Source organism: Haemaphysalis longicornis, unplaced genomic scaffold (assembly GCF_048455015.1).
Source record: "Haemaphysalis longicornis isolate Haplotype H1 unplaced genomic scaffold, Haemaphysalis longicornis Haplotype H1 scaffold_2, whole genome shotgun sequence".
Taxonomy (NCBI): Eukaryota; Metazoa; Arthropoda; class Arachnida; order Ixodida; family Ixodidae; genus Haemaphysalis; species Haemaphysalis longicornis.
This window is the reverse complement of record NW_027526295.1, coordinates 278,581,092-278,598,846: the sequence shown is the minus strand read 5'-3', so window position 1 is coordinate 278,598,846 and position 17,755 is coordinate 278,581,092. Positions and strand designations below refer to the sequence as shown.

Here is a 17,755-nt window from a genome sequence, read left to right as displayed (position 1 = left end):
ATCGCCAGCCAATTTTTTTTCTTCTTTTACGCTTTATATAATAAATACCGCCTTATCGCCCATATAAACAATGAAAAGTGTGCTTATTTGAGCCAGTCTATGCAGTGCAAGCGAAAACAGGAGCTTGACAAATTCACTTCAGTATCCCTTTAACTTGGAACTAAACTGGGAACAATTACTGAGGCGAACTGGGCAGGTTTGGGATGCAGAAATTTGCGCAGCTTCGATTACTCGAGAATTCCGCATGGTATGCTGGTGAGATGGGCCGAACCTGCAAAGTATAATTGGTGGAAACGCCTTCCCAACTTTCACATCAGCAATATGTAAAGATCAACACTGTTCACTTCATGAATAAAATCCTAACAGTTGCAACCTTGCACAATAACATGGGCGTAATTTCTACTGCATGCACGCATTTTACAGAAAAATTCCTTTTCTGGACCTACCAAAAGCCCCAGACATGCGTGGCGCGTAGTAGTAAATTTATTCTTGCGATTTTGAACGCTGTGCTGGCTTGCATAGGTCATTTGCCTACTCGTAGGGAGGCTAAAGACTCGGAGCCTACGCTTGCCGCGTTTGCCAGATGTAGGCTGCATGCTGTTCAGCCCAAGCAAGGCAAGCTCGTCTAGCGGAGAAAACTGCCCGATCCGGCAACCATGACTAGTTGCATCCGGAGAAATTCTCTTCGGACGGAGAGCGCGGCTGTGCGTCATTGTCGGATTGTGACATCGTGCGTAATGAATTGTGATTGCTGAGTTTGTTCTGTAGTACTCAGTCACCGAGACTTTTGCCAAAGTTACGCCAAAGCGGGAGGAGCAGCGAAAATAATGAAGCCGAACGGCAGCAACCGCGGAGCCCTGCGGCCCCACTACGGTGGTCGCGCACCACCGTTTGTGCTCGCCGCACTGTTGATCGGACTCTTGCTGATCGGATTCTGTTACTACAACCTGTCCTCACAGTACAGTGCCTTGGAGATGCAGTACCGGGACCTGCAGGAGAGGCTCAGAGCCGTGGCCGAAAAGCGCGAATCGTTAGAGACCCGCTACGAGGAGCTCAAGAAGACCCTCGAGGACAACTCCAAGTCGCTCGATGAAAAAGACAAGCAGATCTCGCAGAAAGAGCTGGACAGGGCTGCCGTCGAGAGCGCTCTTCGTAAGAAAGAGGACGAGTTGATGACGAAGACCAGAGAAGCGGACACGGCCGCGAAAACGTTGGTATGGAGATGTGTGCCTGTGACCGGCGGCCTACTGCCGTTTTCTACGGCTTATTGCTTGCGGTCTTTTGCTTGAAGAGCCCTTCCTTTAGATTGGCTTATAGTGCGCCACAAAAGCTCACTTCGACGACATTACGCAAAACGCACGCCAGCTCACGCGCCGGTAATTCCGCGGATATAAGCATCCAAAGGCCGGCGTTGCGCACCTGTGTATGCTACGTGTAAATTTTCTTTAGCGCTTGCTCTATTTCTTAGCATCTTTTGTATCGTTTGATTTATACTTGACGCTATTTGCAAACGCCAGATGCCTCCTTCGAAATGCCTTAATGTAGATGCAAGTGTACGTGGACCCTAAAGACCGTGCCAAATATTGTAAAACAAAAACAAAATCCCACCGTTGTTGCGCATGTACCTATTTATAGAAAAGTTGATATTCAAGGTACACCTTTGTGTAATACGCACTTTTTGTTCCGCTGGTGCCATAAATTCTCTCGACGTTTGTTGCCCTACACATTGTACGTGGCGCTGGGAAGACCAACGTTCTCATTTACGGCTCCCAGCCATTCCACTCCTATCAATCAATAACCAACACTCTGCGGGTAGGCGCGTGACTTCCGTATTAACCAGGGACGCCAGATTGAAGAGCAGCTACTCAGCGAAGCTGTCTTGCTAACGCCACTAAAATTGCGTACGGCGGTCAGGTGGTGGTGGTGGTGGTGGTGGCCCATAAAGTGGCGCATACCCACTCAGGGGGATTGGCCAAGAAGAGTTTTTTTTTATTATTATTTTTTAAAAAACCAGATAGGCAAAAAGGTGCAGTCGAAGAAAGAATTTAGTATATAGGTTGAAGACAGAAATAGAACAAGAAAGAGGAGCGAGAGAGCCTGATCAGAATCATTTTAACAAGGCAGACGAGCCGTCTCTGAAATGAAGGAATGAATTGGTCGGGTCGCGTGGACAAAGAATCGCACGCGCTCGCTCCACGGTTTGTGTAAAATATTCTGTAGATCACATTCTAATATATGTATTGAAAAAAAAAAAAAGTCACACTGAAACGGGTCGCCAGGACAACTGCATAGTTACGCCGAGTCATAATTACGTAATTCTCACAGTGAAGTTCTGAACGTTGAGGAAGTCCCGTCTGCTGTCAATCATCATCATCAGCCTATATACGTCCACTCCAGGGCAACGGCTTTTCTCATATATCTCCATAGATCTGTCAATAAATGGCTGTCAACAGAGAGTGTATGGTTATGGTGACAGAAAACAACTGTAACTCTTGTTTTATCAAAACTATCCTGAAACAAATTACATGACAATAGGATGCTAAGGTGATTCTATCATTATGCCAAGCTTCATTTACGTGTCATTTAATTCATGTAGCTCACAGTGAAGTTGTAAACGTTACAGAATTTCCATCTAATGTCAGTAAATGGCCGTGGTTACAGAAACCGGCTGCAACTCTTGTTTTATCGAAACTATCCCAAAGTAAATTATAGCGCAATTAATTTAGAATCATAGTCGATACCGCTTACAATAGCCGCAGTTTTAATGAATGCTCAATTATTACAAACGAATGTGGCATGACTGTCGCAGTATGCACTAAGGCAATGGCAGTGACTTTCAAATACAACAAACAAGCGCAAGGATGCAGCACGGCTACAGTGGACAACCCACCCTCGCCTGTCTGCGACAAGCGGTCCTGATCGCCACTTCGATAGCTGTTTCACGCCTGCGAAGCGTGATATGTACTGCGCGGGATCACCCTTTCTTAACAGAGCTTATAGCAGCCAGCAAAAGAAAACACCAGTGAACGAAAATTAAACAAAAAAGGACGTCATTGTCGGAAATGCGAGGTTTCCACCCCCCCTCCATCTGCCCCCGTACGCAGGGAGCATGTCAACAGGAGGGATGCGAGACAGGAAAGACGATAGGTTAGATGCGCAGAAGCTTGGTGTTGGCACGGTAGCAAGACCTGCGAAGCACGGGTTGCATCTCCCCCCTTCCTCCAGCCCAGGTAGAACAAACTGGCTGAATGATTTCAGTCATGAAAGAAAGAAAACTGGAGCCGCTGAGTTAGCCAGGCATAAGTGTCTGCACTCTCCTTTCCTGCTCACTCGCTTGGGGTGTAGCCCGAAACAACCCATTCCTGTTTAAACCTGTGCCGTTAGAACTCATTCCCGATACGCCCTTCCCGTTTTATCCGTCCTGTGTACGTCTGTTCGTGAAACGACCTCTCTGTTTCAACCCTTTCCAAAAACGCCCTCCCCACTTCAACCCTCTCGCAAAACATCTTTCCCAGTTGGACTCGTATTATTTCAACCGATTTGAATTCCTGAAAATATGCGCTACCGTTTTTGTAAGTGTTCCCAAGAGTGTGCATCCCAAGGAGTGGGCTGTGCGTTACTTCAAAAACTAGCACCAATTTGTGTGGAATTGAGCATACGGCCGATATTTCCGGCCAATAAAAGTTTTCCAAGTGCCTGAGGCCGATGCTGTGCTCTTGAAGCTTTTGGAAGGAAATGCTTTCACTTTTCTCATTCGACCGGCTTTTGTATACACAATCAAAAAAGTTTGCTCATTCATGGCTCTCCTCAGAAAAGAAACGATCGCGCTGAAACAAAAATATGCTCTCGAAAGACTTTCTCAGTACCGGTGCTCCTAGCGGCCACCACGGCGAAATAATCAGTCGGGGCTGGAAATATTTCGCTGCCAGAAAACTTTTGAACGGAACAACCTGCATTGATGCGGGATCAAATCTCGACTGTTGTGCGTTTTTCTTTTTTATATATAATCAAGAAGCGTGAACCCAAGTTTAATTAATTAAGTGAAATTAACGCTACGCATCGTAAAACGTACCATTGTCATAAGGTTGTGTGGATTAATAGGGCATGTCCACACGTTGGTTCTGCCAGCCGTAACTTTGTTTTACCGTGGAATACGTTTGACATAACTTCAGCTTAATTTTCAGGTTACGTAGGACGTAAGTGTAATTTTTGATTTTGTGTTCAGTGGACGTTTCTCAAAATATTGAGTTGAAGTACAGTGAGACGTAACTTCAATTTCAAAAATTGCATGCCTCGGTCTGAGTCACCTGAGTTGAACTGGGTACATTATTCCAGGAAGGGGCTAAATGGGAAAATGCGAAACCGGAAGGCCATTTTGTACCGGGTTGAAACAGGAGGGAACAAACGAGAAAGTTGAAACGGGGATGGATGCAAATGGGAACGGGCAAAATGGGAAGGTCGTTTTGCACCAGGTTGAAATGGGAGGGAATACCCAGGAAGGTCGAAATGGGAATGGGTTCAAACGGGAACCTCCCCTCACATGCACTTCTTCAGCATTGCCTGGGGGGGAAGACAGAATAGGGGATAGAAAAAAAAAGAAGATATCTGCACTTTCGCATGAAACCGAAGTGAAGCGTGACGTGTTCTGTGCTTTTCGGTCATCAATGCGCTGTTTTCTGAGTTGGCACTGCTTGCACCAGTATTGGCGGTTTCGAAGCATTGGCACCACCATTGCAGCTGATATTTGATGGCATCTTTTATAAGTGGTGCAAATTACGATTCATAACATGATTTTCACCCATATTATGAGCTATTTTCGTGCACGTGTGGTGTTGTCTGGCCCAGTACAGTTCCCTTCTGGCGGGCGAGCAGTAAACTTTCCTGAGGAGCTTCACTGTTGCAGCCAACATTGCGCCAGTTACGTCTGTGACCATGTCAGTGCATCTGCCATATGTGCGCCACGTTTGCCCATGCAGAAAAGGCAACACTTATTACGAACTGTGGATAAAATGAAAGAGTTCAGCGTGATGATCGAGTTTGTTATAAGTGGGCTTGACTGTAATTCTAAAGAAGTTATTTGTATGTGTCTTTATTCGATCAATATAGTAAGTCACCATACAGCTTCTTTGCTCTTCCATTTTCATAGTAGCGGGAGGGCGGTAAATTATTTTTATACCATTTAATGGGATTTTTTATAGTTGCCATAGTGCGCATTTTATTGTTGATAATTTCTGCGTTTTAACTGAGTGCTGGAGCCCTAACTGTAAGGCATACGACTTGCAGTGACTTTCGGCATATCGATGCAGCAAAAACAAAAGCTTAGTATTTTTGTGCTATAGTAGCGGCCGTTAGCGGCAAGACACATTATTGTTGGGCCAAATTAACTTACTAAAATTTAACGACAATCATCCAAAAAGAATCGTGGTTTACAATTGTTGGAGTCGAATTATCAAACCATAACTCCGAAATAACTGTTGATACACATAAGAAACAGGTGGACATAGCTTAGATGAAGATTTTAGCAGGGAACGACAAATTCTATGCCAGAACTTGTGCTATATCTGCTATAGCATTCTTTTTTTTCTTTTTGTGAGATAAATGTTCATTGAAATTGTAAAAAAAAGTTTGTTTGCTTTGTACCTACAGCTGAAGAGAACTAGCTTTTGTGTTGAACAAGCTTGAACTTTAGCTAGCAATCATTTTATGGAGTATGTTTTGGGCCATGCTGTGCTCTACAATGTGATCGCACTTTGTCGTGCAATTACAGTGCATAAATTTTTCTGCCTGCATTGCTGCCGTGTGCTCGACACCTTTATCAACTTCTGTTTTCTTTTCAGACTGGATGTTTGCAGAGGCTCAATGAGACATCTTCCAAGCTGTCAGAGAAAGAATGTAAGGAATTCCTTCTGTTGTTATGCTCTGCCAGTTTATTTTGCACACTTTACAGAAGTCCTAAACTGATCGAACACGGAACATTAAACGGGCACGACAGTGCTTCTGCATGTCCGAAATTCGGGCATTATCCTTGTATAATGACTTATTGCTCATTTTGAATCTTGTGGGTTCGTGTCCGCTTGTACTATGACCATAACAATTTCGAGTTAATCATTGGCTGATCGCTAAGCACTGTTTCCACATGCTGCAAACACTGTTTGTTTACAAACAGCACTATTTTTGTGAACCTCTCTTTGTCTCCTTGTATGTTACTGTTTTCAGTGATGACTGCTGTTGCCTAGTCCCATGACTCGCAAGTCATTGATATGCTTTATTGCGGCTGCCAGGGTACATTTTCAGCCACGCAAGAAATGAGTTATAAGGCCCAAGTGTATCTTGATGCACCTTAATCCCATACCTGTTGCTTCAGCGGCAGCTTGCAAAAACAGTGTTGCATTCAGTGATGCTTGAATGGTTCTTGTGGGCAGGGCTGTATGTTGTTAAATAATGCACGTGCAAAATGTTCCTCAAACTTGCACCAAATGTAACGCCCAAGTAATATTTCCTGAATTCAGTTTCGTGGAAAGCAGCTTGGCTGCTGTTGTGATGCGGGTACAGTCAATATTCCAGCATTCTGGGAGACCAACTTAAAAAGCCCTTCTCCGCATATTTCACACACTTAAAAACGAAGTGGGGACAACACCCACACCACAAAACTACGGCAGGTTTAAACTCAACGCAAAATGAAAGAACTGGGGCAAAAGTACAAAAAATGGGATAATCTGTACTTTTAACCCTTAAAGGAGCACTGACACCAATTTTCAGCGTTAATATTATTGCACAGTTCGCTTCCTTCACTCTACAGAATACCCTGGCTGAAATATGAGCGGCCTGCGACGCGAAGAACATAGTTCAATTGGATCGCATTTATCGCGCCGACGGAGCAGCGCGCGGAGCGGCACTCAGCAAATGGACATCAGCGTGACATCACTCCAGGAGAGGAAAAAGAAGTGACGCGACAGCGCTCGTCAAAAACTCGTGACGTCACTTCACGCGCGCGGCCGCACGAGCGGCGAGCGGGCGCAACACCCTCAAGCGGGCGCTGGTGACGTCCGCACAAAGCGGTGAGGTCAAACCGGGAGGCTGTCATATGCGCCGTTCGGGATGAAAGCGCGGGAATTTGAAACAAACGATTTTCAGGCCGTTCAATGTAATTAACTATCGCGCGCTGAAGTATTTGAAGTGCTGTTTCAGATTCGCCAGACCATTAAGCATCGATAAAAGCAATAAAAGTGTGACATATAATTTTCGTGTCAGTGCTCCTTTAAGACTCCACTAAAATTCTGCTTCCCCTTGCTGCCCTGAATGAATAGTACTGCAGAAATTTTGTACAGCCGAAATGCGCAAAGCTAGTTGCTCATGTTGATAATGAGTGGTGCTTTTCTTTTTTTGCATTGCATTAACATACAACCTGCCAACAACGTCCATTTGTTGGACCTATTTGGGAATATGGCTTAAGAGTGTGTGGCCTAGATTAGCAGCAGTGTAATGTATATTTAATATTTACCTCTTTAAAGCATCTGAAGCTTGGCAATGTTCAAAGTTTATGAAAGGAGGATCACTGGCTTGGTTTGCCTTAACAACAGTAACCATGTCAAGCTGGAACAAAAACAGTTTGTTGTTTCCACTCATCACATTTTTCACCCCACTGCAAGAAATAATGAGCGGGATTAATTGAATCAATTTCAGTGGTTGCAGTGATGGTTGTGATCATGAATTTTATTTGACAATTGGGTACTTAGCAGTGGTGGAATTTTCATGATTATGTGCGAGACATTTATTGCTTCAAGGTGCAGTGCATAGTAAACGAGCTTACTGCCTTGAAATTGAAAAAAATAATGTGCTGACAATGTTTTATCCCCCCCCCCCTCCCTCTCTCTAACTGCAGCTTCACTTGCCAAGCTGACCAGTGAAATCGACACATTAAAGGAAGCTGTCAGAGAGTTCGAGAAAAAGGCTGCTGCTGCACCTAATGTCTTGTAAGTTGCGGCTTTGTTTGCCCGTTGGTCTGTTTACTGCGTCAATGCGATACTGCATTCTGCCATGCATGCATGATTGTTGTGTCGGAAACCATTCGCAGGAAGGTTCTTGTTTTGGCTGCCCTGACTCTGCACTCAATCATTCACTGAATGTAGTTGGTGTGTAAATATTCTAACGAGTCACTGCGGTTAATTTGTGTTGGGACTAAAGGTTCAGTTGCCTGCTCATGGTATGTACCCTCATAATTCAAATGGTAAAAAAATAAAGGCTATGTCGGTAGTGTAAGGTAGGTCACCACCTTCGAAAAAAAAAAATTTACAGGTGTAGCCCAAATGTTACAATTATATTTCTGGCTTGTAAAGCTTATGCAGTTAAAAACTTTAAAAACATACAATTACTAAAAATGTCTAACAAAAAATTTCTATAAATCAAAATGCGTGAAAATATGCATGTTGCGCGAAGAGTCATGACTACAAAATGGTAGGTGTGATTCAAACACAACTTGGCAGGATTGTAATGAGGACAATAACATGTGCATCTAACCTCCACGATTATCACATCTTTAAGCTAAGTTGCATAATCATAAAAAGACTGAAAAATTTGATATCCGGCAGGTTCTGTTTTCACACAACTGGCCATAATATAAAAAGTTACCGATATTTTTAAGTCATTCTGCTCGATTGCATAGTTCTATTTATAAAGAAATAGCACACAAATTTTCAGATACATTTATACGATAGGGCAGATGCTATGGAATCGGAAACCTTCAGTTTCAGTTTTGGATGCATCTAGGAGGGGAAAAGATGATCATAACTTAGCATAATTTTTTTGCTAAGTATTCTTCAATAAACAGGGATGTTGCAAATGCTAAATTAAAAAAACAAGCCTTTTTTTTTCTTTTTTTCGAAATGCATTTTTGAAGGTGGTGACCTACCTTAAAAATGAAGGCATGGGTTGTCATCTTCCTTGGAACTTTCGTACCGAACAATTTCGTACCGAGTCCCTGAATGGAATGAGTTTGTCCTTTGGTATTTCAATTCAGACATTTGAACAGAGTGCCTGCGTTACAACTGGGCATGTAGTTTTGCTGCTTTGTACCTTTGCGTTTACAGGTCCTAATCGCACACCACAGAGAAGTCGTGTCTTACAGAGAAGAGCATAAATTAAGATAAACGTGCTGTCAGCTAACTGGGGGGTTGTTTGGAATACAGGAGGGATGTTGTTATATGTTCAGGCTTTACAGCCCTCAACTAATGTCTGGCTCTGCTTGGAAGTGGTGCAGCTCAGCAAGGAGAACAAATTGGAAACCATCTTGATTGCAGTTTCAGGAAGTGCCTTCTGTGTGAGATGGCATTTTGAATAAATGATGTGCAGTTCTTGGCTGATGTGCTAGACTGAATGGGGGGGGGGGGGGGGGGGGGGCAATGGCTAGTGCAGCTGGAGGCTTACGTCACTGACATTTTTGTTAGTTAAACTGCCTGTGTAAAACTGCCTTCAATAGATTTAAATTTCAAATTCAAATTTAAGACTACAAAAGAGTGTGAGTATTTTAGTTAGTAGTAAGAGTGAAAAAAGAAAGAAAAAAAAAGAAGAAATGGGACTGACAAAGCATTATTAAAACTTCTGCTAAAGGATATTGGTGGTTGTTAAATAGCACCTCCTAAAACTTGCTTGTGACTTTTGTTTGCAAGCTTTGCCCCGAAATCAGTGTTGCTGTCTTTCATTTTCCATGCTTATTAGTACTTCTTTTGAAGTATATTTGCATTTTCCATGCTTATTAGTACTTCTTTTGAAGTATATTCGACATTGCATTTTAAGTGCTCAAGCTACCTTATGCTATCGTTTGTTGCATTGCTTTTGGAAAACAAGTCTCGTGCCTGTACCATCACTCCTTCCAAAGACCTGCACTATTAATTAAGCCTGTGCTTTCTGAAGCGTAACTGTCTTGTTCCCTCCCCCTGGTTCTTTTTTGTGAAACTTAGGCAAAAAGCAACACCTGCTGGTGCAAGCCAAAGTCACAAAAAGGAAACGGAGCCATCTACCAAGAAAGAAGAGACAGTGAAGGAACTTGGGAACGCCTTACAAGATAACATGGTGAGGCCTACAGGAGCAACAAACACCACCACCACAAGTGCAAGGGTAGCGACGTGGAAATATCCAGAATTCACAGGATCAATAAATGAGCACTGAAGAGACACCTATCTTCTATCTCACACATGTTTACTTGTTACCTATGTACGGCACCTTTGCTACAGCTTGCACTCAGGGTTTGTAGATTCAAAACGTCCCATGTTTCAGAGACACTTTGAATATCAATGTGGATAAGACAATATTCGATTCGATTTTTAATCATATAGCATTATTTGATAACTTTACATATTTTTGATCCATTTCAGAGTTCTAAAGTGCAAATAGGTTCACTTTACTTGTATGCAGGGAATTGTGCCTTTTTTTAGAAGTAAGAAATGTCCCAGTAGAAGCACAGGAATATATCTTTTGTAAGAAGTTAGCATTGGATCAGTTCGCACTTGAGGCGCTTGGGACCACCGCAGATGTGCCAACTTTTTCTGGTAGTGGTAAAGGGCTCACCTGCAATGCACTGCCGGCACGTGGCTTCAGGGAAAGAGAAAAGGGCCTTCAAAGTTCTCCCCTATCTCCTTGGCAGTTTGAAGCAGCTCAATAAATGGAATTGGGAAAGAAAGTGAGAGTCCTTTGACCTGTTTTTTTGTGCTGTTTCGCTCTGACATGTACAAGCTTGCCCAACTTCAATTCTTGTTGCCTGCTTGGTTTGAGGCCAGTTCCTTTCCTGTGCTCCTATTTATGCATCCTGATAATGTAATTGTGAAGGAGCAAACCTGGTTAACACCTTCTGGATAAAAAAAGCCTAGCTTCACATTTCGTAATGGCCCCATTTTTTCTCATAATCATCAGAAGCAGCCTTTCCTAATACTCGCGAAAGATTAAGGTGCTTGTCTAGCTCCCTACTCCTATGACCCCAGTTAATCTTCGCAAGAAGATGTTGAAACTGCAGCACTGGCAAAGCTGGTGTGCCAACAGCGTGTGTTTATTATAACGCTGTTCTGCTAACTGTGGCCTCTATGCTATTTATACATTTATATGCTACAGTTAGGTGTGCGTGCCAAGCGTTTGGCAGTTTCTTGACTATAGCGCATACCATGGCAGGCATTGATAACAGGTAATCCAGAAAAAGAATGTTCGTGCCAAAGCTCCTGCTCATTTAGAAGCCCTGTTTGACAATACCACTTTCTTTGCAAGGCTATAAATCAACTTCCGATAATAGTAAGTCACAGCAGCACTAGTTCCAGCCTGTAGGTGAATGTAAAAAATTGGCACATGTAATGACACCCGTCTACTATGTGCCAATGATGAAACAGATGCGTGAATTCACAGTGGCGAAGAGTTATTTTTTTCCTCGGCCTAATTCAACTTTTGAGAAATAATATTGGCCCTCAGAGTAGAATCTGCCTTACAAGGTATAGACACAGGCAATAAAAGGCCTTCCATATCAAGTGAAGAGTACAGTGATGTGTGGACAATTCCTCCTGATGCAAATGTCACGTGGCAGGCTATGGTGGATGAGCAGCAGAGAATTTGTGTTGTGCCATTCTTTAACGCTGCTGCTGTCGCATCACCTCAAGTTTGTACGTCATTTGAGCGAAGCGTGGCAGTAGCTGCAGCCGAATGTCAACAAACTAGGAAAATAACACATTTTTTTTTTCTTTTTGGCCTTGGGAAAACAATCGATGCACTTCATCACTGTATAGCGTGAACACTAAAGAGACAGACAATAAGTATGCCTCAGCACAATTTTTTTTTCTTGGTTTTCTTTGTTTTTCTTTATCGGGACGACATCTTCAAGCCGAACATTTTGCTTTTGTGATTGCTGTGCACAAACGTAGTCATGGCTAACCTTTTACAAAGCTTCTTGGGGGAGGGGCAGAAAGGAGAGTGGTGGGCCACTTCAGGCATGGGCATAAGACAAGGGGTGGCACACACCAGCCGCGCTAGTTTAGAAGGCACTTAGGGTGGAGGGATGGTTCCCCCATGTGCCCGCGCTGACCATAACACTGGCGAGTTGTTGCTATAACTGGACGCGGTGCTTTCTTGTGTGGCAGTTTACGTGGCATTACAATAGATCCACTTGTTTTTACCAGCCTGAAGAACAGCAATGCTGCACCATTTTTTGAAGTGTTGTAATGCACTTTCATCATTTCAACGAGAGCTCCATTGTGGGCTAGCTGGTATATTGCTAATTAAGAAAACACTTCCTTAAGAAAACAATGTGTTTTCTTAATTTTTATCATTTGAAAGTGTCTAGAATGTGGAATGTGTTTTCAAAAAAGTGGCCACCTAGTTTCTCTGTAATTGTCAGACTCTGTTAGCCACCGAAGGAAGTAAAAAAAAAACAGCTTCTAAAAGCTTCTAAGCTTAGAACAGCTTCTAAGCTTCTTCTAACACTTAGTTTCCACTAAGTGGCAGCTACATGACATGACCGCTACATTTCCCATGTTGGCTATCTGTTCAGCTGTCCATTTGTTATATTAAGTTGTTGCTTCCATTCAGCAGTACTGACACTTTGACAAAATGTTGCCTAAAATGGGAGGTTATAACATTTTTTTCATATCGTATTTATTTATTTTAGCAGGATCCTGATGTGGGTCAACCAGGAGACACCGGCCCGTAGAAGATTCCAAGGCGGGGAAAGGCCCTACACGTAAGGACTGCATGCTCCACTGTGGAGATCCCTCCTGTGTTCATTTCTGTCTGTGTTATGACTTTAAAACCATTTCTCCATCTTCCTCTTCTTTTTTGTATTTTTTGTATATCTGGTGATTGATGCAAAAAACAGTTTTATGCACTCTTGTACAGGTATTGTGGTGTAGCCTTGCCTTCTTGTTGGCTTGAGAAAGTGCGAAGGGAAGCTGTGCACGTGCTTTTGGATGAGTTATTTGAACATGAACAGGTCAATGTAGTAACATTGTAATGAAAAAAAGAAAGTGGTGTAGCTAGTGCAGCGACCATTGTTTGTACAAAACATTAGCCACAATTCGGGTATTGCAACAGCTGGAATGCTGATGAAGTATCATGCGCACACTTATTATCAAGATGGGAATGATCAGCACAGTGGCACTGCCAGCTATTTTCCTTTAAGTTCATCGGTATTAATAAGCTGGATGGAAAGTTCTCGAGCCGTAACTAGGTTTACAGATTGTGTCCTTGTTTCTTCGCACTTAGTTGCCTTTTATGTGCAGAGTGCCATATTAACACTCATGTAACGCAGGTTTCTTTCGTATTTCTTTTTGTTACCTGACGTGGCCTTCAACTCTTCAAACCGACCGAACCAAAATGGAAGCATGGCTCATTCTTTCTAGCCATTTTACGGTTCTCCAGTAAGCTTCCCGCTCGTTGCTTTTGCAGCTTTAGACTCTCCATAGACCATGCTCGACGCCTGCTTCAAGAAAAAAAAAAAAATTGTCGATTCTCGATAGTGCGCAACAATGCTTGGCACATCACAGATTCTGTAATTTAAAACTCCCACGCACAAAAATGGCTCAAAGCCACCCCGCAACACATGCTAGTGCAACGAGCTTCCTGGCCTCCCCCCTCATAAGATGCGTGGACCCCCACCCAAGGTTTAAGATGCGCCGTGACCGCGATGGCACAGCAACGTGTATGACTCTTGCATGCAGCAAACACAGTGACCCTGATTGGATGCAATGTGGGAGGGGCGGGAGAACTGCCGGGTTATTACCTTGTAGTAGTTGCTTTCTTTATACATGGAGGTGTGTTTGCATTCTATATGTTTTGGAGGCAGACAGAAAAGTGTGTGTGTGGGGTGGGGGGCATGCATTTAAGCAAACGGGAACTCTGCCCTGATTGTGGGGTCTCGTTCAAACAGCGTGTCACCAGTTACCTGGCTGCCAAGTGAAGAGCGCCAGGTGTGGTGTCCTGTGGTCCAAGTAAAGGCATCGCTCCTACCTCGCCGGCACCTGCCGGTTGCCACCGTGCATTGCAATGCATTCGTCAGTGTGGTGAACGTCACAGACAATATCTCATTTTCTTTGGGTTTTTCGGCTCGCCGTGTGGCGTTCGTTTTGCTCGTCGGAATGGGTCACATTCTGGGTTCACGATTATTTCTACTATGTACTGCTACATCGGGCTGCTGTGGCTGCCACTAGAAGTGCTTCCAGTGTAACAAAAGAGGTGTATATTCAGCGAATCCTCGTTCTTGTCGGCTGGTACAAGGTGGTGACTGCAGCCGAGTTTGCATGTACTAATATACATTAACGATGGTCACGTGGCATTTTTTTTACATAACTGGAGTCCCATAAAAAGCGGGCTTTCACAATTGATCGCACGCATGCAGCACCACCATTGGTTGCAATAAGTGACCGTTTGTTATCAGCACTATCAGTGTAAGTGGGCTTGACTACTGAGAGATTACTTTGCTGCTTTCGTACGTGTGGTAGTGAGGTGACAAGAAAAGAATGCAATGCTAATTTGACTATGCGAGATTACTTTGCCTTTGTTAATCCCATTTTGCTTCCACGTGTGTGGTATCAAAGTACCTAAGAGATGACATGATGTTGTTCTAGCCCGGAGCCACAGTTATCACTGTAGTACTAACTTGAGCTTGCTCCGTACCACAGGACAGTGTTACTACGTTTTGCGTGTTGATCTTTTAGCACCTGTATTTTGCTCTCCCGCACAGACACGTTGCTTGTTTTGTCTGATTGCAAAACTGCTCATTCCCTGTTTTATTTTGCATGTTCCTGTGGTGCAGGCTTTAAGCGAAGCTGATGAAGCATCTCGTTTTTAAATTTTCTGATTTTATTTATGTTGTAACCAAGTTCCGAAGTAGCTGTTGCCTTGCAGAAATGAACATTCCCAAAACTTATTTCTGTAAACGTAAACTTTTTTTGCTTTGCTTTTGTATAGACAGGGTAGGCCTTGGGTGTTAAGTCTGCAGTGTTAGTAGGTCTATCATTGACATTTGCACAAACTGTGTTGTGACCAAGCTTTGGGGCATCTGTTGCCTTACAGCAATGCACATTCTGAAGTCATTGTCTTTTTGACCTTCCTTTTTACTATGTTTTCTTGTGGACAAGGCGCTAGCAACAAAGTCTGTGGTTGTATTGGATTATGCTTTGATGTTTTCATGTAACACCATGTTGTGTTCTACTTTTTACAACCTTTGCTTTTAAACCTATCTGTGGTCTTTTGTTCTTGCCTTAGCCTGCCAAATAATTTTGCAAGTGTTGCTTTTCCTGTTGAAACACTGTAATCAGCAGCGTTTTTGTGCTGCTGTAATGACTCAATAAGTTATTTTATCTGCCGACGTGATTAAATCAGCATATTACACGGGTTCATTATCAGAGAGCCGAATCCTTTTGTTAATCTTTGCTACTCTTGACACTAGCCAGGTGGCAAGAAAAACACTCTCATTCTCAGTTATAAACTCATGTATCTGTGTGGCTAACCTTCTTGTGTTAGGTTTGTTACCTTGCAGCTGAATGAAATGTTACCCGTTGTGTTCTAAAAATAGCCACGTTAAAAACCAAAGTAAAGCAGCTGTACGGTCTGTCTACAAAGCGCCAAGACTTCATCATCTGTAGAATCCAAAGTGTCGTTGCATTCGCAATAAAGTTGTGCTTCTTGCAAGTACTGCGAGAGAGCGCGAAGGATTTGTGCGGAAACATTCTTTGGATATTTTTGTAGGCACACCTACAACAGCCCAGTATGATAACAGTGAAAGAGCTCTCACTGGAATGACGTGTATTAGCACCAGGAAGTCTGTTCTGTTTCAAAACTGAGCGGCGTTTCAGCAGAAACTTGAACGCCATGGAAGGGCTCCGACAACTAAGACGCATCTCCATCGTGCAGAGAAACAGTAAGGTCCTCAAAGTTGGGAAAAGAACTTGGCCAAATTTTAATGCTTGCTGCTAGACTACGGTACCTCATTCGGATTATTTTGCCCCAACATTGCACTGTTAGTTTACCCTTCTGAGACTTTCTTATGGCTTTCTGCGACTTTAAAGCTACAACGGCAGTTGAACGAAAGAGTTAAGAATGCCAAGAGTATTCATATGAGCGAAATTAAAATGAGCTTTGAAATGTGAGTGGGAGACTCTCGTGTCCACAAGTTGTAGGTGCGCAACTTATGAAATTCAAAGCAGCTGGTTACTTTCCAAAAGTGCATTTACTTTCACAATTTCCTAACTTAGCAGACGTAATGATGGATTCACCTTCGATTCTTGGTTCCCCACCCTTTTTTTTTTTGTGTGTGTGGGGGATGTCTCATTGCATTGCTTTGAGCATTTACATGCACATTTTACAAATTAAGTGTTTCAAAATTGTTTTAATGAAACTGAATTCAAAAATGCAATTTCGTTTTTTCACATAATGCTTTTAAAAACGTGGTCTGTTCATGAAACCTTTTTAATAGCAACGTGAGCGCTGACAAATGTGTGGCACGTTTACCCGCCAGTGTTGCGTTACCCAGTGACAGCATGGCAGGCAGTGTTTAGCTACGAGATTGTGAGATTATTTTGCACTGCAAGAGGAAGCAGCAGCAGCAGCACAAGCAGAACATTGGGACGCACGCAGTTTCTGTTTTTGAGATATGTTTTATTTTCATGCTACATGTGATAAAAAGTGTTAATGTTAGCGGGCCCTGCAAGCCCTGGGACTATGGAAAGTGATTGTGGCATCGTTTCTTTCGCTGTGATGCAGCAGCTGCTACTAACCCAAAAATAGCCGTCACTCGTTTAATTGTCTCCCTTGCCCCCCTTTTTCCCCCTCTTGTAAATCTTTGGAATGACGAAAACTGTACCGGTGACGTGTTGTTGCTGGACATTTGTAAGAAGGAAGTTGTAATAAACACTGATGACTGTCAACTGGCATCACAGTTTTCAAAACTAACCTCCGCTACAAGGAATTAACATGAGAATAACGTGTGTGGCATCCTGTGATGGCATTCTAGAATGACAAAACTAGTGATAACATTTTATGCACCAGTAAAACACTACACAAAGTAAGCCTCCAGGGTGCATTGCAACATAAGTTTACACCGATACATTACAGAACCAAATTAGGATTCAATTAAACATGTCCTAGCAGTGATACAAACATAAGGCCTACGTCACAGCCACCTGGGCAATGTTACACATTTTGTTGGAAACATCGAGACATATTTCGTAAGCCTTGCTTTGACCACTGCAGCAGCTGTTCCAGTTTTTCTGAAGCATGCTGCCGAACCAACAGACATACGTAAAGCAGCAAACAATGCTTGCCCATTTCTGTGTTTTTCAATTAATTGGCTGCGGTGAACTATGCACCAGCCATGAAGCACTATGTAAAAAGTAAAGGAAAAGTTCTCAATCAGGTAACTAGTACGATGATTAGTATTTGAAATGTAATAGTATTACGGTTATTATTTTTAGCAACAAAAATATCGGGCAGAAGTATCCCCACTGATACTGAAATACAGTAGTCACGACTTAGACACAATGGAAATAACACTTGCCAATTCTGGAGTGCTCTTTAATAGTCTTGCTTTTTTTCGACAGGTGATTGGGACAAAGCCTAGTGGTTTTATTCATGTTAAACCAAACAATAACCTCATATGAAAACACATAAGCCTTTTGCTGCACATATTAGACACGCTGGCTCAATATAAAACCATTGTTAAATTTTTAACATTACACGTGCTCCAGTAGTGGCAACCAGAGCCAATACCTGGTACTATCGAGTTGTGAAG

At 42.9% G+C, this 17,755-nt stretch overlaps 1 protein-coding gene across 2 annotated transcripts; it reads left to right on the top strand.

The window, feature by feature from the left end:
- The first annotated feature begins 640 nt into the window (after window positions 1-640).
- On the top strand, window positions 641-16,892 carry LOC144170749 (uncharacterized). 2 transcript variants are annotated; one of them, XM_077700730.1, is made up of 6 exons: window positions 641-1,214; window positions 5,838-5,892; window positions 7,883-7,973; window positions 9,957-10,068; window positions 12,641-12,709; window positions 13,895-16,892. In XM_077700730.1, exons 1-5 carry the CDS (start codon window positions 828-830, stop codon window positions 12,677-12,679), a joined length of 684 nt encoding a protein of 227 aa, XP_077556856.1. In that variant the 5' UTR covers window positions 641-827; the 3' UTR covers window positions 12,680-12,709; window positions 13,895-16,892. The 2 variants fall into 2 exon arrangements, with proteins under 2 accessions (XP_077556856.1, XP_077556855.1); XM_077700729.1 differs by having other exon boundaries at window positions 645-1,214; window positions 12,638-12,709.
- Window positions 16,893-17,755: the final 863 nt, after the last annotated feature.